A 24,653-nucleotide genomic window follows, 5' to 3' on the forward strand; every position below is an offset into this window, starting at 1 on the left:
GAGGTTTGGGTTTCAGTCGCCTTGTCCTAAAGGGCTTTGCGCAGTCGGGGCGGGGCGCCGCCGCCTCAGGGCTGCCGCCCGCCCCGCGCCGCGCCTCAGCGCCCCAACGGCGCCGCCGCCGGGGGCGGGGCAGCGCGCGGGGCCGCCCCGCCGCGCCCCGCCCCGCCGCGCCTTCGCGCCTCGAGGGGGAGCGGGGCGTGCGCAGGCGCGCGGCGGGTCACGTGAGGGAGGCGGCGGCAGCGGCAGGAGCAGGAGCAGGAGCAGGAGGGTATCGCGGGGGGGTGCGGGGCCCTGGGCGGTAGTGGCGGCGGCCTGGGGGTGCGGGAGCCAGGTGGGGGGGGGGTGGGCCTGGGTGATGGTTTAGGGGTGTCTTTGGGGAGCAGTGAGCCCATGGGGCAGGGAGGACTCCTAGGCAGTGGTTTAGGGGTGCAGGTGTCTCTGGGGGGGGCAGTGACCCCATGGGACAGGATGGGGGCCCGTAGGCAGTGGTTTAGGGGTGCAGGGGTCTCTGGGGGGGGTAAGTGACCCCATGGGACAGGATGGGGGCCCGCAGGCAGTGGTTTAGGGGTGCAGGGGTCTCTGGGGGGGCAGTGACCCTATGGGACAGGATGGGGGCCCGCAGGCAGTGGTTTAGGGGTGCAGGGGCCTCTGGGGGGGCAGTGACCCCATGGGACAGGATGGGGGCCCGCAGGCAGTGGTTTAGGGGTGCAGGGGTCTCTGGGGGGGCAGTGACCCCATGGGACAGGATGGGGGCCCGCAGGCAGTGGTTTAGGGGTGCAGGGGTCTCTGGGGGGGCAGTGACCCCATGGGACAGGATGGGGGCCCGCAGGCAGTGGTTTAGGGGTGCAGGGGTCTCTGGGGGGGCGGTGACCCCATGGGACAGGATGGGGGCCTGCAGGCAGTGGTTTAGGGGTGCAGGGGCCTCTGGGGGGTAAGTACCTGCAGGGGTGTGGGAGTGGCTGTGATCTCAGCTGGGGTGGTGGGTCCAGGGGTGGCAGCTCTAGGGGCACAGGCAAGGGAAGAGCAAGGTTGGTAGGTAGTGGCAATGGGTGAGCTGGTCCTGTTGCCCTCTCCCCTTGCTGGCTTTCACTTGCGAAGTAGAAAATCTTTTGCCTGCGTCTGAGCAGCTTCTGTCCCTGCGGTACAAGTTATCTTCTGCTTGCTTTTGTTTCCCCTTTAGTGCAGACATGTCGAGGCAGGCGCAGCTTATGGACACGCTGAAGAAGGAGGTGAGATCGCTGCTAATAGCTACCAAAGAGGGGCTAACCCCAACGCAGCTGGAGCAAGAGTACGTGGCGATGATTGGCAAACCTCTTCCTCTGCGTGACCTGGGCTTCCAGTCCACGATGGAGTTGGTGGCGGATATGCCTGAAGTTGTCAGAGTCTCTCTCCACGGCAAAGGCACTTTTATCCTGAAAGGTGAGGTCTTGTTTCTGTATGGGAGAAGGAGTTGTTTGGAACCTCGTGTTGGCATGAAGCAAGGCTCCAAAGCATGAATTTGCAGGATGAGTTCCCTGAGCTACACACATCCCTGAGCTGATCACACATCTCTTGTTATTTTTTCCTCATATAGCTTTGTGTTTCATTTCTTGCTTTGGCATTTTCTCCCAGATTTTGATCTGCTTTTTAGTGCTTTTCTGCTCTTTTTTTTTTTCTTGAAAAACTATAGAGGCTTCTAGTTATTTCTCTCCATTTGCGTTCTGGAGTTTTCCTTCCTGACCCCGAAGGAAACAGTCTCCATCAAAGAACCTTCTCACTTTGTCTTAGGGAAAGAGTTGTGGCCATGAATGGTAGGTTCAAAGGGTTAATTGGGAAGGATGAAATGACGTTTTCATAGTGCATTACTGTAAGATGAGAGGAAGTCACCTAAAAGCACGGGAAGGACCTCAGCTGCTCTCCAGGAAGACCTTGCCTATGTGGGTCACCTCTAGGTGGGTGACCTCTAGGTGGGTCACATCCTCTATGTCACGCAGAGCCACGCCAAGGCTAGACTATACCTGCTTTTGTTGGTACTGATGCCATGGTGCTAGGGTCTATACAGTATGTTTTGACATGCAGCTCCTGGGATGCTGTGCAAGCTGCTTGTCCAGGGATCCCCTCTCTTTTTGCTATTTGCTTTTTATTGGCGGGCATAATATGGAGGGGCAGTGGATTAAGAAGTTCAACGCGGGTGAAGATCTAAGTCAGCCCCACTTTGAGTTGGGCGGGTTGGACCAAATGACCTCCACAGGTCCTTTCCAATCTGCTTGATTGTATGATTCTAACACTGTTGTCTCTGACTGTGAATTGAGGATGAATTTAGATAAAGAACAGCTGCACAACCTGGCCATCTTTTTGAATGTGTTAACAGCACAGTTTTGTGAACTGGTTAGAGTAGCTTGAATTTTTTTCTTTAAGGGTGTTTTGAAAAGGACTCTTGAGTCCAGCAACAGCCTGCTACTGTTAAACTATCGTGAGGGTTTGCCGTGATTCTGGCTGAGGGGGGCAATGAGCCATTCTCCCAACAAAACCTGCAGCAGCTGGTTTCCTGTTGTGATCCTCTATGCAAGTATTTGACGGGCCTTCCTACTTGTATCTGTATTTGTAATGTTGAGGATGCAAATTGGATGTTGGATGTTAAATTCGATCCTTTCCAGTTTGCAAAGGGAGAGGAAGAGTGGTTGCCATGCTGAAAGTCAGACATGATTTAGTGTGCTTGCTTTAGAAAGAGGCCCTTTTCCTGAAAAGGGGAGGGAGAAGAGAAAAGAGTGAAAAGAGGAAGAGTTCTGACTGCAGAGCTTTTAGTGGCTTACTATTTCAGCGGTTCTAATAGTTTATGTATTTGTGTAGCTGTTGCAGATGAGACCACCAAGGACATTGCAAAACTGATTGCCAAACAAAAGACAAGTGTTAAGACACGGAATGCTGCACCAAGGGCAAATGCTTTCCCTTGCTCCAGGAATCAGCAGAGGTTCCCTCGGAGGGGCAGGACTCCTCCTGTCCTGCCAGCGGCAGTGAAGAGCGAGCTGAAGGATCTGCTGAGTTCCTCACCGGTTCTGCTCTCAGGCTTCAATAAAGCCTTCTCCAGACGCTTTGGCCGGCCATTCAAGTACACGCAATATGGATTTTTCTCCATGCTTGAAGTGCTCAGTAGTGTGTCTGATATCATTGCAATTGAACAGTCAAGAGCAGGTTCTTTGCTGACCCTCAAGAAGAGCTCCTCAACTGAAGAACAGCAGGAAAAGATGCCACAGGGTGAGGCTATGTGTATTTGACTGGAAGTACGATGTTCTTGTAAGCACTGTCTGTGGCCAAGCAGCTGTGTTTTGGGTGGATGGACTGGTTGCTGCATTTTCACCTGCTGTAATAGTCCCAGTTCCCGGATTTAGCATAGAAGGGCTGTAGGGTACTGCAGAAGCAGCTGCATGTGTAGCCTGTTACAGGGGCATTGTCTTGATAGCAGAGAGCTTAACTGGAAGATTCCTCCTCCACCACCACAACCGGTTTTGGTGGCAGGTGAAAGAGAAGAGGGCATGTCTAGCCCAGTCAGAATATGGGCCTTCTGAGCATGCGTAGGGCTGGAATTCCTAGTCATTCCAGGCAGTAGATAACAAAACTAAAAGGACCTCCTGAACACCTGCTCCATGGGCCAGTAAAGCCTATCAAATGCTCTTTCTGAGACTGAAAATTTAGTAGTACTAGACTAAAAGTCACAACTATAATGTTCCGCAAAAGAAAACAGAAGAGGCTGCAGATATTCTCGGTGCTCCCACAACAGATATGAGGGAGAGCAATAAATTCCATACAGTTCCTGTGAAATTCCTGATTTTTCTGGGGAAAATTCCTTCTAGCATCAGTCTAGCCACGGATTTAATTGGTATGCTCACAAGAGCAAGAGTTTGTTTTGGTTTGAGTTAATACAGTGCAGGATGCCTCTCTAGTGTGTGCTGATGAATGTGATAGCTGTGAATGCTACAAGAGATCAGGAAAAGGGCACTGGTACTTTCATACTTGAATTTTTAGATATCTCCTCTTTCTGTTTAATACGTAATATTGCATCAGTTTGAGAAAGAATAACAACCCAAGTTACTGTCTTAGTTGCAGCCCCTGCGGTTGAGACTCCTCCTCCAGAACCCAGCTGTGACACAGAAAGCTTCCATCAGACCACAGAAGAGAAGTCAGAACCAGAGGAAACACAAGTAGTGGATTTTGGGGACAGACTGAAACAAGTAAGTGGCTGGACAAGGGATCTGTAGCTCCCTTTCATGTTTTAATCTTTGGGGGAAAGACTCTTACTGCTCTCACTTCTGTTGAGATACACTGTGTTGTGGATGCACTACCTCTTCCAAAAATTTTAGTACTGGTTTTAGATGAGTCTGGCAATGATGAGACTCATACCAGCCTGGTATCTAGCTTTGTATGCTGTCAAAACCTAGGTTTTTTTTCTTGTCTCTGGTCTTCAGATCTATGTTACAATCATCCAAGGTCAATTAAGCATTGTCTTTCTCCATGATAATACTGATGATGTCTTTTGGCATGCTTATTTGTAATTAGACCTTAAGAACTCTTCTTTGAGACTAGCTGCGTGGAGTTTCCGCCACTGCAGTAGGTAAGGTTTAAGTGTCTTGTTCAGTCGAGCAACCCGTGTGATAGAGCTGAGGGTTGATTCTCAGAGTGAGACTGCAGGAATCAAGGTCTCTGACAACTGGGTAACGCTGTCTACAGGGACAATAGAGAAAGAAGTCTTTTCCAGGTGATAGCAAGGTTTGAAAGATACCTCCCTCATTTTTTTTTTCCCCCAGAGAGGGAGGCTTAGAAAAAGAAGGTGTAGTCAAAGTGCAAATGATAAAGTAAGGAAGGTGATAAGGTATGTGCAGGTGAGGATGCAGGGATTGGTTTAGGAAGGGAGAATGGAGGAGGAATATGACAGCGAGAATCTTGGGAATGGTTCATCTTAGCTGAAAAGCATGAGGTGCTCCAAGATCTCCAGAACCTGTGGGAACGCAAGGGCTGCATTAGACCCTGTATCACCAGTGTTGCTCTGGCAAATGCAAGAGGTGGGTGGTGCCTATGTTTGGAGCCCTTTCTTGCTAAGGGTATGGAGTCAGTCCTGGCCGGTTAGGGAAGGCCTGTATCAGGAAGCGTCTGTTCCTCTGCAGGTTGAATAGCAGGGCCTAGTGTATGTGATCATGTTTTTTAAAAAAATCCTTTACTAAACCCATATGTGCAACTCTGTTTTGTAGTGTTCTTAACCTTAGCAAATAAATTCTACTGATCGTGTACATCTCCTGTGTGAACGCAAGTGTTTGTGTTTGTTCTCTCGTTACTGATTTATCTAATCTAACAAGATTTTCATGAACCTTGAAATTCCTTCCTCTCTCCTGCCTTGGTGTGATTCTTTTTTTCCTTTATAGTTGGAGAAAGACTTTAAGATAATGCTGTATGAGAAAGGAGCTGGAGGGACAGTAAGCTCAGCCCTCAAGGAAAAAATTCGAACTGTAAGTGGTGTTAGTTGCAAATCTTTCACAGATGCTTCTCTCTGTTGTTCACTGTGGTTTCCCTGGATGTGAATGTGTGTTCCAAAGACCTGTCTCCGTTTTGTAGGCACCTTGAAAACCATCATTGTAGTCTAATGCTCTGGGTAGCTATTAAAACTCTGCAGCAGGGCTGTGATAGTGCAAAACCTCAAGCCTCTGGGACCAATAACAAATAAGTGTGCATCACAAGGACCTGTGATGTCCAGCTTTTACAAATATTTATTGAGCCTATGTACAGTTTAGTGTTTGTGTGTCAGCATGAGCGTCTGAGTATGCAGCTGTCTGCCAATGGTGTCTCCTTTTGTGTTTAGGTTGTAGCCAAGTATCCTGATGGTTTACGTGTTTCCAAGCTACGTGATGAGTTTGAGGTAAGTTTTACTACAAGCATGAATCTTTCTTTCTGCTAAAATTAGCAGTAGTGTTATGCCTGTGATGATCTAAGATATAACTGAGTCAAGGCTAAGAGGTGGAGCTTTCTTTTATTGCTACTTAAGCTTCTTTTGTCATGGTACACACTTTCACACAAAGTCCAGCCTTAAAAATTCATCCCGATGGCCACCTAACAAGGTGATAGTTACCCAGTGATGTGTCTCTGTCACTGATGTTCTTCAGACCAGGACATTCCTTGCCTGGCTGAAGAGAGAGGAGAGATGGGCAAGCAGACCACAATTTTTTTAGTCCTGGCTGAGGAATGCTTAGAAGATGCTTGCTGAACTAGAACTGGTTGTGTGACTTAGCATTTCCTCCTTAGTATCCTCTAAAAGCTCAAAAACAGCATTCCTTTTTGTTGTTGTTTTTATGGACCTCCCCTGCTGCTGGTGCTGCTCATAATCCAAAATTTGCTAATAGTCTGAGATATGGCAACCTATTGCTTGTTGTGAGTCTTAATCCTTCTCAGTGTGTGAGGTTCAGTTCAGTGCATTGTCGAAAGCTTCTTTTTTGTTTCTTTGTTTGTTTTCGGGCACTAGGCACATTTCAAAGAGAATCTCTGTGTGAGGGAGCTTGGTTTCATAGACGTGTTGGAGTTTGTTGGCAGCCTTCATGACGTCCTCCATATTGAGTGCAAAGAAGGTGAACAAGACTGGCTGGTGTTTGACCTCAAATCCAGGTGCTTAACAGATGGTAAGATGGCTTTGTACGTTACCTTATTGTGCAAGGATCACCATGGTGCTGCTTTTGGGATGAAAAATCAACTACACAGACTAACAGGGACTTTCAGGATTGCTCTCTTTGCAAAAGAAGCAGATGCCAAAAGGCCTCGTCTACCAGTTTGAGTTAAGTGGGGCAGTGCCTGGAACCTAAAGAAATAAAGAATATTAACATGCTTTTTCCCTGCTGAAAAGGGGTAACTAGATTTGTCAAGCTACAGCAAAGTAGTCTTGAGGATCAGTTGTAATCAGGTCTGAGTAAAGCAAGCAACTGTGGTTTATATCTTCCGTTGTTATTTTTCAGTCATGACTACCCCAGTGTGTTGGTTTACCTTTGTTAATGATCGATTATTTTCACAGAAATAAAATACTTGTTTGATTTTGCAACTTGAAAAGTATTGATTCTGCAGTAAATATCTTGGCTGCGAAAATAATGGTGCTATCTGTTAGAAAACCTCCGCATCACAGTTCAACAATAGCTACCGCGTTCTCCTCACAAGATGGAAATTTGCTCTGTCATTATTTTCTGGATTCTGCATGTGTGCAGGCATTTTTTTGGAGCCTTGAGAAACATTCCCATTGGTTTGATTTTGAAGACTGAGTTTTAAGCTGTTGAACCGGACAAGGAATGTGTGTGTTACTGTTTCTGCTTTGGGTGTGCGAAGACAATTTGGTTCTTTTTTCTCAGTGCTTTGTGTCTGGAACAGTTTTAACTGTCTTCCTTGCTTAGGGCATCCACTTGAGAGAAACGTGCATGAGAGTAGAATGATTTGGTGAATGCGCTGTAGTTTGACGCTCTCTCAAAAGCGCCACCGTGCCCTTGGTTAGAGGTTTGGCTAGGCTTTGTTAAATCCCAGTAAGTACATCAGTGCAGATTTTTCTCTACTGGATTTATGCTCACTTGCATTAGCTCTGCTTCTCACACATGCACTTTGCTGATGCTGGTTTTCAAATGTAAAAAGGAGCAACTTTGGCTGTGGGACAAGCATGAGCTTCAGGTTTTGATGTAGCGCTCTTAGTTTCACCAGACGAGCAGTCAGAGCGTGAGGACTCCTCGTGTTGGTCCCCACCCCCTCCTGCTGCTGAGGTCTCCCAGAACTCTTCTCCTGGAAAGCCTGAGGATGCGGACCTGAAGCAAAGCAGAGCGTTCAATGTGGTCACAAAGTCATTTAAACCGGTGAGTAAGCAAAGCAGCAGCTAACAGTTAAGCTGCAAAGAGAATAGCACTGGCTCTTGGGCATTTCCCACTCAAAAACATGCATCTTTGATGTTTTCTGTTTTTGTTGTGTTTTGTTTTTTCCATGTTGCGTGCCTATACGTTACTCAAGACGAGTCTTTTTAGTTCACTGTGTTACTCCTGTGTCCTTTCATAATTACCTTAATAAGTAGTGAAGTGCTTTTGTCCTCCTTTTCTCCTTATTCTTTGTGCTATTGTATTATTTCAGGAACGCACGCTCTTTTTGCAGGTACGAGGAATGTGAAACAGCATAAAGCACTACTGTAGGCAGCTTTCTAAACCTATAACAACTAAAGGAAGCAAATAAGACTGTTCACCATCTTAAGTTGTAACCATTCCTGGTCCTCATTGCTATGTAATTGGACTTGGAGAGTTTTGGTTTTCTTTGGCAGTGTATTTTTAGAAGGAAATGGAGAAAGTACAGTGGCAAGTCTCTGCCCAGTCTGATTGGAATAATCTGTTTGAATCACCTTTATTTTTTTTCCCCCTTTTAAGCATCTTTAGACTTTCCCATTCCCCAGAAAATCTTCCTGATGTGAGTTACTTCCCTGACCAACCTAGTCTTGTGGCTGTGTCCGACTGGAAGTTTGGAGCGCAAACTCCCTACACTTAGGTAGGGAAAAGATTCCAGGAATTCTTCCCAACTTTACTGTTTTGTTCGCTAATGATCTCAGAAGCCTGGGATTAGGAGTTGGACTTTATGTGGCATTACGTGAACATGTATGACATTGAGATTTATGCAGGCTGCCCTGGTCCTTTAAATACATTCTAGTTTGGTGTGATGAAGTCCCCAAGGAATTTTCCCTAAGTCAGATAAAATGTGCACGTGGGAAGGGCAGAAAAGGGTGTGTGTGGTGCTGGTTATCCCAACCTCAAATGAAATTTTTGTTCTTATATATTACAAAAAGAATCTGTTCAAAGCTCCTAGCAAGATAAGTCTTGGAAGATGTTTGTACAACTAATGTTTCTTATGAAAACACAGTCTGTAAAGTTTGCCATTTTGCTTTTAAAAAGGCCCTAAAGGGGAGGAAAGCTTGCTGGAGTGTGCCAGTTAGGATATCTAATGTAAACATTAATCAGAAGGCTATGAGGAGGAGGGAAGGAAGTGACCTGATCCCCACACTGTTATGAGATGTCCAAGTATCTCACCACAAGAGGCAAATAATGAAAGTGTTGTAATAGACAAGTGAGGGAAAAGGGCTGAGTCAATCCATTTAGCCCAGAGAAAAGGAAAGCATCCAGAGCTGCTGCACTCAGCAGCAGGAACAGGAAGGATGTTGTTGACATCACTCTTGTGTCTGCCAGCACAGCCTAGGAAGAGGAGTTAAACAGTCTCCCAAGCCATAATACTGCAGAAGCACCCTCCACGTAGGAGGGGGATGTAATCTGTGAAAGTGTAATCTCCTAAAATGTAATCTTTAGACTGTTTTGTTTTGTTTTATCTTTTTAGAACTTTGTTGGCTTTTTGTAAACTTGTTTTTGAGTATACGTGTCCTACGTCTTTCACGTAAATGTCTGTCATCGCTATCAGCGTGTGAACTAGATTGTAGAGGTCACGTGTGCCCTTAGAGTACAATATAAAGAGCATTCTGGGAGCAGAATTGTCCCTCAGAAATGTCACTATCCGCAGGCACTTCTTAGAGGAAATCCATTAAATGTGGGTTTTTTTGGAGGTGATGCTGCTTCTCAGGCAAGAATTTCCTCAGTTGTCCTTCACGTTTTGAACTGAACTTAGTGTTTAACTGAATGTTTTACTCAAAATGTTTAACTCAAAAACAACTCGGGGCATTAGCCCTTGCTCAGCCTTGGAGAAGGAGACTGTCATCTGCTTGAAAAAATGTTTGAAAGAGCCACCGTTGTTAAGAGGCGTCATTTGCAGCTGAATTAGCCAGTTCAGTGGTTTGCATGCTGGAAGACAAAGTTTGCATGCATTCTCTGATGTATAATACAGAGGTAACTTGTAGTGTATTCACTATGAGTGAAAACGAAATCAGTTTGACTTCTGATCGTTGGAGGAGCCCTGTTTGTTGGCATGAAAGTAAGCTCTTGAGGCAGTGAAAGCAGCTAATGTACTGTCAGGGTTCCCCTCTGCACTAGTTCAAATGAACTAACCTTTTTCAACATAAAACATTTGAAGAACAGCACAAAAAATTGTGCTCGCTTCTGTGGGCAGATTTGTGTAGCGTGAGAAGAGAATAGGATTTGTAGGTTTTGTTTAATTTTGTCCTTGGAAAATATCTCTAGTGACAGCCATTTGCTGAGTGTGAAAACAAGATGCTTTTGTGTCTTCTGTCACTTTTGAACCATTTCCAATTAGTTTTACCGTTGACCATGGAAGTGCATGAGTGAACAGATCTTATAAATAGCATCTTCTGTGTAAAATGCAACAAAAATGGTACTTTTTTTTTAATAATAGCAATTCAACTCAAAACACTTTTATCTAAATTTGTGCCATGATTTCAACTCCTCCTCCTTTATTCATTGCAGCAGTACGAGCAAGGTATTTTTGTTCTGCCGCTCTCTTTTGCTGGAGGGAGCGAAGGAGGAAGAAAGAGTGAAAATGAACACTTCTGTCATGGGGAAGGTTTTAATACGAGCTTGCACGGTTAGGTGGGATTCTGTGATACTCAGTACCTCACAAGTCCCCAGGAAGCAAGAGCTAATATTCTTACTTTAACAGAAAGACCGTTCGTGTGTGTTGAGTGCCTGGTAAAACATCTGAGTGCAACCTTCCTCTTACCCATTGTAGCCCCAAGGTTTGGAGTACTCCCTGCTAGCCATGGAGATGACGACTTCAGAAATCCCCCCAGATGCTGTTCAAAACATAAGCCTTTGCAGCTTGCCACCACTGGAGAGAAGCTGCTTGGTGGGAGTCTTTGTGGAATTCATCATCTCTCCTAGCCAGTTCTACATCCAGGTCTACAGCAGGGAAACATCCGATAAGCTGCAGGATCTGATGATTGAGATGAGGTGCGAACATGCTGTGCTGACTTGGTACTACTGCCTGTTCTGTGTGTGCATCTGCTGAGAGAACTGGACACCCAGCTGTTAGTTACAGTCACTGTTGGCTTAATAACTTGATATGGGGATGCATGCAGTGTACTCATACATGCATGCGTAATGCTTGCTTATTCCTTTTGACTGGCAAGCAAAAAGTATGGTTAATAGCCATTCACGTTTGGCTGGCTATATCCTAGACAGTCCTAAACTTGAAAAGTCTGGAAATCAGGTAAGAAAAGGAACTTTTGTGTTCCTTTGCACCTCCCAGAATCACAGAATGGTTGAGGTTGGAAGGGAACCTCTAGAGATCCTCTAGTCCAACCCCCCTGCTCAAGCAGGGTCCTCTAGAGCATGTTTCCCAGGATCGCGTCCAGGCGAGTTTTGAATATCTCCAGCGAAGGAGACTCCACCGCCTCTCTGGGCGACCTGGTCCAGGGCTCAGTCACCCTCACAGTCGAGAAGTTTGTCCTCATGTTCGCACGGGGCTTCCTGTGGTTCAGTTTATGCCCGTTGCCTCTTGTCCTGTCGCTGGGCACCACGGGGAAGAGTCTGGCCCCGACCTCGCAACGCACCCCCCTCCCTTCAGATACTTGTACACATGGATCAGGTCACCTCTCAGTCTTCTCTTCTCCAGGCTGAACAGGCCCAGCTCTCGCAGCCTTCCTTCATAGGAGAGATGCTCCAGTCCCCTCATCATCTTGGTAGCCCTCCGCTGGACTCTCTCCAGTAGTGCCATCTCTCTCTTGTACTGGGGAGCCACGTCTCTCTTGTACTGGGAATTGGACACAGTACTCCAGATGTGGCCTCACCAGGGCAGAGTAGAGGGGCAGGATCACCTCCCTCGACCTGCTGGCAACACTCTTCCTAATGCAGCCCAGGATGCCTTTGGCCTTCTTGGCCACAAGGGCACATTGCTGGCTCATGCTTAACTTGTCCACTAGGACACCCAGGTCCTTCTCTGCAGGGCTGCTTTCTAATAGGTCAGCCCCCAGCCTGTCCTGGTGCCTGGGGTTATTCCTCCCCAGGTGCAGGACCCTGCACTTGCCTTTGTGGAACTTCATGAATGCGTGAAAATTCATGTCATGGGGACTTTAAGAAATCAGGGTTCTTTTGAAGCCCCTGTATATTTCTCTTTGCTCTCCTCCTGCTTCCTACCAAGCACAGATTTTCCGTGTGGTGTTTTGCAGACGCTGCTATTCAAATAAAATCATTTCTGATCGTTATACCATGCCCGAGTCCTCCGTGCAGCCTGGACAGCTTTGCTGTGTAATGATTTCTGAGGATAAATGGTGGTACCGGGTTATCATCCACCGTGTGCTTAGTGACCAGGAAGTGGAGGTGTTCTACGCAGATTTTGGAAACCTGGGCACTGTTCAAAAGTCTTGGCTGAGATTCCTCAAGTAAGTAGGTTACCCAGGGGTGACCTTGGGCTAAATTCTCTTGCATTTCTGCTTTTATTCCTTAGCCTTGCCTTTTGCCACTTTTCAGTCATTTTGGGTCACCTAATCCTTCATGGGTTTTGCGAAAGGATGGAAACATCCTCATGAATGGATGTCAGCCTAAACGGGCTACATTTGCAGCATCAGAGGTACTCATTCTCCTCTGTAACCCAGTATTTTTTTCTGTACTTCTTTCTTCACTCTCTTTTGCCTCTCTTCATACATGGCCGTTGGCATTCCTTGGTTCAACAGTCGTTGCTCTCTGTCCATAACTTGATAATCATAAGAGGTTATGATGGGAAGATGCTCTGGGTAAGGGAAAGCATAAGAGACTGGTCACTATTTTTTTTTTCTGCTGTGCCTATTCTCTGGATATGACATGTGTTTCAAAGCAATTGATCAGTTTTATTCATAAGTGCAAAATCAACTCAAGAACAGAGGTAACTGTTGGATTTTAAAACCCAGAAGAAAAGGAAGTTCTGCTATTCCAGCTCTGTGGTTTGCTGTGATGATGATGAGTTTGTTTCTGTTTTAGGTGGTGCTTCTTGAAGCTCCCTGCTCAGGCTATCCCGTGTTCCTTGGCATGGGTGAAACCCGTGAAGGTGTGTGTTCACGTTTGGTTTTGTTTACTGGCATACGTACGAGAACTGTTTTGTGGCAGCTGGTTTTCTATCTTAATATTGGCAAGCATTTAGATTAATTCATGTCTCATAGATGTTCATAGCAGAATTGCTCCTATGTTCAGCAGAATGTGACTGTGTAAGTCTCTCTCTTTACAAGTAACCACCTTTCCACAGTGTGTCTTATATGGGTTCAGAGTATTCTTGCTTATATGGTTTTAGAAACAGATAGCTATTGTTAAGGAAATGAGCAAACTTGTTTCTTTTCCAGTAGTTCTCCATGACCCTTTTGAAGCCTTGGTGGCTCCAGCACAGGTTCCTCTGTTTTTAACATTTCTTCTATGACCTCACTTCAAATGAGTTAGTTTTGAATGAGTTTGGTGCAATCAGCAGAGAGTTACAGAACTCAGCCTATGCTGAGAAACCTTTTGATCAAAAAGCCTGAAAACACAGACTCCAAAGGAGAACATACGAGCAGATTTGCTGCCTGTGTTTTACAAATAATATTTTTTTTAAGTGCATTTTCAGTTCCTTCCTACATTTTGGGAGGTTAAAGATTCACACTTTTCTTTGCTCTGAGGCTTAGTTGCTTTCTAAAAGCTTGTAAGACTTTTAGCTTTCATAATCACATGATTCCGCAAACTGGGACTCTTTTTTTAAAAAGCTTGGCATTTTAGAGAGTGAGTGCCATTGTAAGCATGTTTGAAAATAGATAATTAGAGTGAAAGGGCATCCCCAGTGGCAGGCATTTGAGTAGTTTGATTTAGTTCAGTGTTGGGAAGCTTGTCTGAATGACTTTTTTGTTTTTGTCCTAAGCCTGACTTAGCCTAATTGCCTTTTTGACGAGTGCTTATAAGGGAAGGTGTCAGGCAATTGATGCTGGATTGTTCATAGTAACTTTTCATCCTTGTTTCTTCTTGAGGGTACATGGACCGATGCAGCAACTCTCCAATTCCGGAAGTTGTGTGGCTCAAAGCTACTTGTGGGCATTGTGGATGAATATGTGAATGGCGTTTTGTATCTCTTCTTGTGTGACACATCCTCTGAGGGGGATATTTACTTCCACAGTGTCTTGGAGGATAAAGGACATGCTGAGGTCTGCAGAGAGAACATTCCTTGCCAGGTCAGGAGGGACGTGTGTGCTGCTGAAAGAAACAACAGTGAAAGGATGGGTTGGGTATCTATAATGGGACAGTCTTTTCTTTGAAACAAGTAGCTCTGTGACGAGCAAAACTGGTATCCTGCAACTGAGCATCTTGTGTCTGCATCCCGCATGTCTTAACTCCATGGTGAGAGCTTTCTTTTTAGTGATGTTACAGGGATGTTTTGGTTTTATAGAACAAATTATTTTAGTCCTGTCATCTAATGCTGAATTAGAAGGTGGGAGTTTTTTGTTTTGGTTTGATTTTTTTTTTTTTGAAGTTGTTGAGTTTGTTAGTATTACAGATTCATCTGGAATTGTTATATATTTTTTATAAATAATATGGAAAAGTAAAATAGGCATAGATGTTCTGAGCATCGGGCCAAACTGAGAAAGCATGGAGCGAGTGTGAAGAGATGTGTTAGATTCTTGCCCACCCATTGCTAATTTCACCTAGTTTTGCCTGTCATGATTTAAAAGAGGCTCCCGATTCATCCAAACAGTAAGAGCAAGCTGATGAGACTCTAGTATTAAGTAGTCAAGTAGTGTTAGTGGCAGGGGCGGTTGAGTGAGGAACAGGATAGTCAAATTCTTCTGGCCTTGTCTTCACTAATCATGGAGGAGTGTTTACACCATTAACAAACTAAAACATGAAACAGGTCTTGGTTAAAACTGTTTCTACTTGGCCAATAAACTGCACAATGATGGACTGCATAACCGTGGTGGATTGCATGTTATACCTTGAACAGGCACTCAGGTTGTAAAACCAGTGCAGGGGACACTGATAATTCAGAGCCATCTATGCTATTGTTTGAATGTTTCGGCTCAGTTTCAATAAGAACTGTAGGGATATGAAAACCATTAGAAAGAAACGGCCGTGATTTTATAGCTCAGCAGAAAGGCAGGCTTTACAGCCCAGAGTGCTTGTATCTGTTTTAATCAGCAGACTACAGAATGAGTGTTTTGGCAGGACTATATCCTGTGATTGTGTTTTGCATGGGGATATCCAGTTTTGCGGGGAGGGAGACGTTGCTGAATAATTTGTTGTTGGAGAGGGGTGAGTTGACTTTTGCAGTAAGATGATTTCTGCCAGAATTTGGAGCTAACTTGAGGGTGGTATGCTGCTTCTTAAAACGCTTAGAAATCTTGCTGGGTTTTTTTTATCCTTTTGTGGTAATTTCAAAAATCTTTTATTGCCTGTACTAGTCTGTGGATTTTTTTTCTTCTTTTCCTGTTACTAGGGATTCGAGGAACTGAATCCTTTGGCCTTGTATGTTCAGCCCAGTGCAAAGCAGGAGAGTGCTGGGCTGGTGGAGCCAGATCTTCACTTGCAGCAGGAATCACTAGATACAGATAGCGGAACTGCAAGCTCCAGGCTCGACAGGGGTGAACTGTGTGACCAGGTGGGCATTTGTCTGTGCTGTAGCTATGATGCAGTGAACTCAGCACCAAGGGTTGGTAGACACGTATCATTTTAGTCCCTTGCAGTTTGAGGGATGGGGTTTTTTGTTTTATTATATTTTTTAATAAGGGCAAGCAGGACCATAATATAAAAATCATTGCATGAGGAACACAAATACCTATCTAGATGCTTGTTCTCTGATCCCTTTGCCCGCTGTCTGCTCACTGAATTCCTCTGGCCTCAGTCTGTCATGTTATCTTGACAGCTCCTGTATGAATGGACTCTCCTAAGAACTCACAGCCCTGCCCGATTCTTGAGATCAGTTTGACTTAACACTTTCCCCTTTGCACCTCCTGTAGCTGAGAAGCGGTGCATCTTCCCCTCACTTCAGTCGAGTTTGGCAAAGGCTGTGCGATAATTAGGGGTGTCATTCAAATGTGGGAGAAGAACAGAAGAAAATTTGTTATTTTTTGCATTAAGGATCTTGCTTATTCTAAATTTATTTGAAAGGAAGTGACTTGCAATCCTGACTGCTACAGGTGATAAGGTTGTACACAACTATAGTCTTATTCAAAAGATACTCTACAACAGCAAATAACATTCAGGTATGGATACTGCTTTACATCTTTGGATTTCAGAGCACTTTAAAAAGATGTGTTCTCTTTTGTTTAACATATGGAAAAACTGATGAACAGAGTGGTTAAGCTGGGAGTAAAACCCAGGTCTTGAGTCCAGTATAACGTGCTGCCATTAGAAACACCATAAACAATTCTGTACCAGTGTGTTCTCTGCTTTCCTGTATTATTTATATCATAGCATTTTCGTGACAGAGGCCAAAGCACCTTTCAAGTAGGTGTCGGTTGTTGAAGTGTTCAGCAGTGTGCCTGTTGGAGGAATGTTTTCCTGCGCGTTTTTCAGATTATAAAACTGAAATTGGTGCAAAAGCTAGTGGAATGTTAGTAACTTGTAAGGTGCTCATTTTACCTACGTTTTGTTTTAACAGCCTGAATTTCTGTACTAGAGAAACTGTATAAGCTGTTGATCTTAGATATTAATGGCCCTGCCCTGCTGAACATTAACGTAGCATCTGAACTGAAGGTCCCAAATCAACATCTTAACTTATGTATTTGGAAGAAATTGATATTTAATCCTGCACTTAAGAGTGTGGCCGAGGCTCTGCAAATCTGGGTTTGATTCTTGGCCCTCTGGTAGGCAATTCAGATGACTTCAGAGGGGTAATTTAATCTTCCTAAGCCTTGGTTACTCAGCTATAAAAAGGAGAGAATAATCCACCTTGCATCTTGTACTGAATCTTTGCAGAAAGGGACTTTTCACTTTATTATAGATATGCATTGCCTTAAAAATGGGATGCCCATCTTCCTGGAGTCTGTGCGTGTAATGGTAGAAGTAGGGTGTGATTCAGCGCTTTCAAGCGTCACAAATTACCTTTCAGCAGTTAGAATGTTACAGTTAATTGTTTTGCTGGGTACAATGAGTATTTAGTGGGTGTTCGTTGATTAATTTGTCATTAAAAATATATCAGATTAGCGTAAATACTGGTAAGTGAAGGTGAGGACCAGGGGGATTGTAATGTCTGAGAAATTGAGTTTAGCTTATCTGCAAAAAAGAGCAACCTCCATGAGATGTCTAAGAATCAAATGTCGTATATCTAAGCTGAAATTTCTTATCTGGGGACAGAGTTGCTGTGGTTCTGAGCATGGATGTGCAGTGATTTATCTTTGTGACTAACTCTAGAGAAGTGGCAGAGCCACTTCTCTAACAGAAGAGATGAAGCTGTTGTTTGAAGCGTGGAAGTCCTGATGTGATTAATTCTAGTCTGTCCTTCAGTTAAATGGCTCTGAACTTATCTCTTACTCCAGAGACTTACTACTAAGATTCCTTTTCTGTCGGAAAACTTTCTAGGATGAAGCAAACCTTTCTCCAGGGATGCCGTACCTGGAGCCAGTCTACATGGACACAGATTTCTGGGACAAGAATGAGCTCCCTCTGCAAGCCGTTGAGAAGGACACCTGTGTCAGTGGTGAGGCTGTGGGTTTGGATGCTGTGGCATCTTCCAGCCAGCCTGTCAGTGACGAAGGAGGAAGTGAGAACCAGCAAAACAAAGAGCAAATACAGCAGGTTAGGTTCAAGTAATGGCCTTGAGAAGATTATCTTGGAGAGTTGTAAACGTCCTCTGTTTGAGCTCCTCTTGACTCTATGCTCTGACTTCTGATGGGAAAATCTGGGAAGTATGATTCAAAAATGGTCTGAACTGAAACTTGTCTAATGTGACACTTGTTATTGCTGAACTAGCATGTTCTGGCAACTGTTTTTCAGCAGTGGGGAAACTCCCTTTCTATTGCCAAATTTGATTTCCCTCATCAGGATTAACAAGTTGTTGCTTTTTTTTGCCCATCCTCCTTAAGTGCAAAATGGCTGGACACTCTGCTAGATTGGAGTGCTTCTACCTGATGAAATTTTCAGAAGGCTGCAATAACAGTAAAACTTACCACTTGGAAAATAGTTTTATTCAATAAATACAAGTTGTACTATGGAGGAGAGAAGTTAAAGTGACAGGTAGTTTCTTGTTCAGATTATTTTTCTTTCATTCCTTTTTCTTTTTGTCCTCTCCAAGTTTCTAAAACTTCTCCAAAAAGAAGTATCACGGTTTCTTAGGAGAACAGAGAATTCCTCTCTCCTGTCAGTTAACTTGTCGTGGTGATATCTCATTGCTCTATAATCCGTGCTTTAGTAGAGTCACTGCAGTGCCTTCCACTTTCTTCTGCCCACACTGGCTGAGCCTTTTCTTGCTTTGTCCATCTCCTTAGGAATGGTGCTTGTCTGCTGACGTAGAGATGTGGGATGATGTGTGGTCGCTCTTGGATGAGGTAGATGTCCCAAGAGCAGCGGATGAAGACCCTGAATTTACAAAGGAGCATACAAATGAAAACACCTCAGAGCTTATGACAGTGGTTAAGGTAAGGACACTTTTCCTTGGCTACTCCTGTTGAGAGGCCTTTGATTGTTTTAACGCATCTTGAAAAGGGAACTAATAATGAAATGACCCCTGGTTACTAGCATGAGCTCAGAGCAGTACTGTTGCCTCTTCCTTGCTGTTGTTTCTGGTGCCATCGGTAGTATGCTGGTGCATGCTCCGCTGACACTACTTTCTCATGCTGTAGACACACCGCAAGCTATTGCAAAAACAAGAGTGATCATTTCAGCACTTTATAGATCAAACCTGGCCCTCCTTCATTCCTTTCTCCCCATGCGGTGGGCTGGAAGTGGCTCCTTGTAGGACAGCAGTGTGGGACTGCTGGGGCTAGGGCAGAGAGCTGTAGAGAAACATGAATCCTCAGCCAGAGTTCTGTGGGAAGCGTGGATGCGTCGTGTTTATCTCCTAGTCAGAGATGGAGACTGGGAGGCCCTGCTCCTGGGACAATTGGCAAGAGAGACAGAGGTGAACGCAAGGAGATGGTTCCTGAGGAAGAATAATTAGAATTTCAGTGTCTGTTGCGTGAGCTAGAGCTGGGAATGACAAAAATTGCTCAGCTCCCGTAGCAGCTCTGTAGGTGGCTTCTTGTCCTGGTGGGCACGCTGGCTGTGCTCCAGGGAGCAAATCTGCAGAGCTTGCTCTGCCTGTTTTGACATGTGCACTTGAAATTTGATGTCACACAGCTGAAGTCAGGGTTTTTTGGTGAGGGAGCAAGCCCTGTGTTAGCTCTAGAAGACTATGAGTGCAGAGGGGTTCATAGGCCTGAACTCTGGCAGTTACTGTGGGGCTGCTGTGCATTACCCAGGCCTTTTCCTGCTCAGTGAGTTAGGAAGGTGGGTTTAGGGGGGCTGCACTGAGCGGTGTGCTTCTAGGTGTTACGTGGAGCTGATGTTGTCCATTTTTGTCTTAAATAGTGGTTAATGATGAGTCCAACAGAACCTGCAGCATGGCCCTTTACAAATGCTCTGCTTTGAGTTCAGCAGGGAGCCAGTAACGCTCAGACGTGGTTAAGCCACAGAAGGCATTGCAAAGCCGAAAATGGGAGTGTGCCTACAAGGTTGTGGATCATTACAGCTCCTTACGTAACTGAAGTTTGTTAGGGCGGAGACAAAGCACTTTCAGAAGAATGAGGGGGAAAGGTGTCTTTGAAATAGTCCAGGACAGAGCTGGGAGAAATGGTGGGTCTAGGGGATGTTACCTGAAAGGACTGTAGAGGAAGCAGCCTAGGAGAAGTGACACTGAGAGAAGAGGAAGTTTGTGATAGCAAGTGTGAGGAGCAAGGAAGAGGAGATGGAGGCAGGTGGTTAGCTTGCAAGAGGTGACTCAAGCACTCCCCTGCAAGTGTTAAACTGCATGGGTTTAGAAGCATAGGAATTTCCTAACTGGATCTGAGAAGTCCTGGGCCCACTGTCTCTGGCGGTGATCTCTGTCTTTAGAGGAAATGACAAGAGGTGGTCTTTAGAGGAAATGACAAGAATGTCTATGAAAGAAAACTATGGGAGGGGGGGGGAGGAAATCCTGCCTTAGACGTTAAGAAGAAAGTGCTCCAGCTGGCTAGCTATTAGGACAGGAGGATTTCCTTTCTCTGATTCCTGCTCATCTCTTGGCCTCGGTGGATCTACAAGCAACGTCGCAAAATGCTGTTGGTGTCCCCTTTAATGCATTAGGACGAAGAGTAGATATTGCCTTACTTACTTCCTGCCCTTCACGGTACTCTGTAGGGTATCCTGTCTCATTTGTCCCTTCTGTAAACTGAATAGCCTCTGTCTTTTTGAATTACTTCCATCCTAGACTTTTCCAGTACTTGCAGAGGTTTTTATTGTCCACCCTTGCACCCTACCTGTTTCTACCCTGCCTGAAGGGGCAGGGACACTACTGTCCCCCAGCTAGGATAGCATGGGTGGCAAGAGGAGAGGCTTAGTATCCTTCAGCCCTATTTGTTCTTCTTCTAACACTCTGGGTTTTTTTACTGCATGTTAAGCAGAGGTTTTCAGTAGGCTGGTGGTATTGAGGTGAGTAGTTAGTTAATAGGACTCTAATGATGCCCCAGTCACTCAAATGATTCTGTCTTGGCATCTTGTCAGCACTGAGTTTCTTCTGCCCAGCCATCTGGTTGTCTTTCCTGCTTCAGGAGCTCCTCCTGGTCCCCTTGTTGCGCCCAGTTTGTGCCCATTACTTAAATTTACTTGTGTGCAAAATTAAGTGTTTTGTTCTGGGCTAGTCATCTGAACACTCTCTCCTCTCACCAATGAGAGAAGCGCATCCAAGTGGTGATTCACCCCTTCTGAAGATGGGAGGCTTTCTCTCTCTGTTGACAGCAGAAGCAGCCTAGAGATCAGGCACCTAATTTTTCAACAGCTGTGGTTGGACAAGGTGAATTGCGCAACTGGTGGTCTGTTGTCATTTCACTGTTTCTCCCTTCTGTGCTGAATTAATAAATAGAAACATGGGGTATAGTCAGTGTCTGTGACGCTGAAACTTAAGTTTAATTTGTTTTCTTAACCAAAAGCGTGGAGGGACTTCCTCAAACTTGGTTCCCACTCCCTTGCAGAAACTCCCTCCATCATTGCTGTCACTTGTTCTGCGTGGGGCTGCTGAGAGATCAGCCAGCTGCTAGCGCTTTGCTAAGAAATGGTCGTTTGCATCTTGTAATAAGCTGTCACGCTTTCAGCTTGCTGTGCAGGAAGAGTTGCCCTTTGGCAAGGTTGTGAGTAACTAGTATTTAAACAAACAAAAAAAAAAAAGTTGCTGACATTCCAGTCCTTGGACTCTGAAGGATACAAAGATCAGGGCAGCTAATGAACTGAGCGTGCACTAATCACACCTCTCCTGAGTTTTTTATATACATTTGCAGACACCACATTCTCTTGGAGAGTCCTCACAGCCTGCTGTCTTATCCAAGCCAGTGGAAGACTTTTACATCTCCCTCATCTCCTCCAGCCAACCAGCAGAAAAGAGCCAAGATGACCCTGATCAGACAGAAAGATGTTCTAACAAGGCCCAGCTTCTTGAAGCTGTACCTGCCTCTGTTCTGCTTCTGGCAACACCATTTATCCTGGACCAATGTAACAGTACGAATAGATTTGTTGATAGAATATAACATGGAGGAAAGCTGAGCAGTCTGGTGTCTTGCGGTCAGTGTTGGGTTTCCCAGGACTGGTGGAAGAGTGGTGCATCTTCTTTGCTAGAACAGATGGAAGAGTAGGCATTTCTGTGGGATGGAGATGCAGCAAAATGGATTTCTAAATGTCTAATTGGGACAAATGAAATGAGGGTTATTTCTCTCTCTGATTTTTGTTGTCTTTTCCAGACTTTCTGCTATTTTCATGCAGATGTCTTTTTCTCTGCCTCTGTATGTTAGTGAGTGTTCGTTTCATACTGGGAATCTCTCAATCTCTCATCCATGAGGGAGAAAAGTATATATTTTGTTAACCTTATAAGACCACCTGGGGGGGGGGGGTCTTAGTCTTTCCATCCTCTGAATCACGAGCAAACTTACAACATCCTTGTGAAAGCTTAGAAGCTGTGTTAAGTGACTCGCCTAAGGTAGTGCCTGTTTGTGCCTTGGAGCAGAGCTGTCTCCTGTCTCTCTGAAATGGAGGCCCAGTCCTCCAGACAGGGTGACTCGATTCACGTCTCCTTTCCCACTTCTGCAGAAATGGGAGTGAGCCCTGGGAGGGGAGCGAGAGATCCTCCTGGGTTATACCATGCCAGCCTCACTCTGTAGGTGGGTGGTAGGGAAGTCCTCGCACCATGGTTTGGTAAGGTCCAGGCAAAAGGGATTTGCAGTCTAAGGTAGAGCTATTGGAGTTGTCCTGTAGATATCCTCTTTCTTTCCTGTTTTCCTCCTTACACAGATAAAGAGAAAGTGAAGAACAAAGACCTTCCCAAGACGCAGGCAGTTGTCCTCTGCAGTGCCAGTAGACTAGCTGACCAGGAGGCACATCAGAAACTCTATGTCCCTCCTACCTCACCATCTGCAACGTTGGGAGCTGCTGCGCGCTTGGCTGCTTCCAGTGGTCTCTTCCAGTGGTTTCCAAGCCTGAGAAAGGAGATGTGAAGAGAAGGGAGAAGTTGTAGCTGGAGCGGCTGCCAAGGAAGTAATGATGTCTTCTGCTGCAACTGCCTGGAGCAGTGAGGGCACTCTGTGTGACTGTCCTGTCACTTTCTTGGTTCAGAAGTGTTTCATCCCCTGAATAACTTGGAGTCTGGCATCTTCTCTGATACACCCAATATATGTGATAAATGTTACTTTTAGGAAAATAGATTATGTTCTCGTTGTACTGCTGCTGGTACTCATGTATTGCTCTTTAATGTTTTGGAAGAACATCGGAGTGTCGTATTGTATCCTCTAAGGTGGGGAGAGGGAAACTCTATACACATCCCGCCCTTTAACAGTCTCAAGTGCAGTTTTGACTGCAGGGGTGGTAGGTTTTGTTTTTTTGGTTTTTTTTCTTTTTTTTGCAAAGTAGATGATCTACACAGTCCTTGCTATTAGGAAAGACTGTTATATGCTAGCTTAGGCCTCCGTCTGTCCGAGTGCTGCTAACCTGCAAAAAAGAAATCTTCTCCCCCAATAAAGAGACATTGATTCGTTGATGAATTAGGATGCAACAAATATGAAGCCCCAGGAATCCCATTTTACAGATACTGAAAGATATATGTTTTGAAGCTTGCTGAGTTAACCATGTTTTGTCATGGCTTCTCTTTCAGACAGGCATACGAAATAATATCCTTTTCATGGCCTTCAATAACTTCAGCAGAGAGCAATAATATAATTTGTGTCCAGCAGGAGTGATATTTTGCATATAATTCACAGGAGGAGAGAGAGGCTGAGTCTACCTGGCCTCCAGAAGTACAAGTATTGTGGCTTTCATGCCAAGACTGCTCTCAGCCCGAGATTGTGTGTCATCCTGCAACAAGGTAGTTGATCACACTTCCTCTGAGAATGGCCTCAGTGCTGATGGTGTACAAGGAGAGCATTTGCTGAAGGCCGCAGAGAGGAAAATGAATTTTATGGCACGTTTGTGGCTGATGAGGGGTCAGGAATTCTTTTTCTAGGAAGCAGCTGGAGCAGCAGGAGGAGAGTGTTTATGAGGAGAGATGCTATGTGATAGACCTGATGATGGCGCTTCATGTGCGATAGGTACATTGGTTGAAGAGATGACCTGAACTTATTAGAAACGCTGTCCTGTAAGAAGATATTCTTTGTGGTGCAAGATGCAGAAGCTCTATTTAAGTAGTTCCCTGCCTGACGCAGGCAATCCTCTTGGTGTTGGGTTTATTAATGCAGGGAAAAGCTGCGAAAATATAAGTGTGCTGATTATGAACGCTGGCATGCAGGTTGCTTGGTTGGTGTTCCCCAGGGCTTCTGGGACTAGCAAGGGCCAATTGTGCCCACCCACAAGCATGCCCGAAGCATGCTGTAGCTTCCTTATGAACCATCAAGAAAAGCTCAAGACAGGGTTTAACATTAATATTGGAAGAGAGAAAAGTCCAGCATAAAATGTCTTAACTGATTCAATCAAAAAATGTATGGGGGGGGGGGGGGGGGGTAAGGGGGGAATTGGGAGTTTAGGAGGAAGAATGGCCAGCAAAGCTCAGAATAACCAAGGCTCAGGGAGCAGCTGCTGGCTTATTGCCTGTCTCCATGGACTGCCAAGATCAATGCATCTCTCCGAACCAGGGGTTGTGCCTTTAGTCTGTCTTTATCATGCTAGATAATGCCACATTCAGTCCCTGGGTCCCTGAGGTAAAAAAGAAGAATAGAGTGATGTTTAGGGTAGGAAACCAAGACTGCAGAATGGAATTGCTTCATCCCTCCTGACTGCTGTTTTGCCAGACAAAAGCTCGCAGGGGCCAAACGGCCAATGCTGAGTTTCACGATCTGAGAGACTGCCCTGGGCTGAGCTCTGTGCAGCTGAGACCCAGAGAGGTTTCCCTGAGAACTAGTGATGAAGGGGAGATGACTCGTTTCAATTGCAGCATGTAGAAGTGTTTGGATGTGAAAGGGCTAAGCGTGTAGAGGGGAGGAACAGAGAAGTGCGTCTTGTTTCTAGGTCATTCTCTACAGCAAGAATGGGATTTCTAGTTTGTTTTTTTTTTTTTTCTCTTAATCCTGTATGGACCCTATATGGTCCTCATTTGGAAACAAC

The 24,653-nt window shown here is 45.2% G+C and overlaps 1 protein-coding gene across 4 annotated transcripts; it reads left to right on the plus strand.

The window, feature by feature from the left end:
* Positions 1 to 209: 209 nt before the first annotated feature.
* Positions 210 to 23,099, plus strand: TDRD5 (tudor domain containing 5). Of its 4 annotated transcripts, none has more exons than XM_068952389.1 (17): positions 210 to 268; positions 1,181 to 1,419; positions 2,830 to 3,234; positions 4,078 to 4,208; positions 5,394 to 5,477; positions 5,828 to 5,884; positions 6,485 to 6,638; positions 7,675 to 7,841; positions 10,651 to 10,871; positions 12,089 to 12,301; positions 12,876 to 12,942; positions 13,883 to 14,083; positions 15,343 to 15,504; positions 17,427 to 17,642; positions 18,332 to 18,481; positions 21,353 to 21,569; positions 22,356 to 23,099. In XM_068952389.1, the coding sequence occupies exons 2-17, from the start codon at positions 1,188 to 1,190 to the stop codon at positions 22,556 to 22,558; spliced, it is 2,880 nt and encodes a 959-aa protein (XP_068808490.1). In that variant the 5' UTR covers positions 210 to 268; positions 1,181 to 1,187; the 3' UTR covers positions 22,559 to 23,099. The 4 variants fall into 4 exon arrangements, with proteins under 4 accessions (XP_068808490.1, XP_068808491.1, XP_068808492.1 ...); XM_068952390.1 differs by having other exon boundaries at positions 7,684 to 7,841; XM_068952391.1 differs by lacking the exon at positions 21,353 to 21,569 and having other exon boundaries at positions 7,684 to 7,841.
* Positions 23,100 to 24,653: the final 1,554 nt, after the last annotated feature.

The sequence above is a fragment of the Struthio camelus genome, chromosome 8 (assembly GCF_040807025.1).
Source record: "Struthio camelus isolate bStrCam1 chromosome 8, bStrCam1.hap1, whole genome shotgun sequence".
Taxonomy (NCBI): Eukaryota; Metazoa; Chordata; class Aves; order Struthioniformes; family Struthionidae; genus Struthio; species Struthio camelus.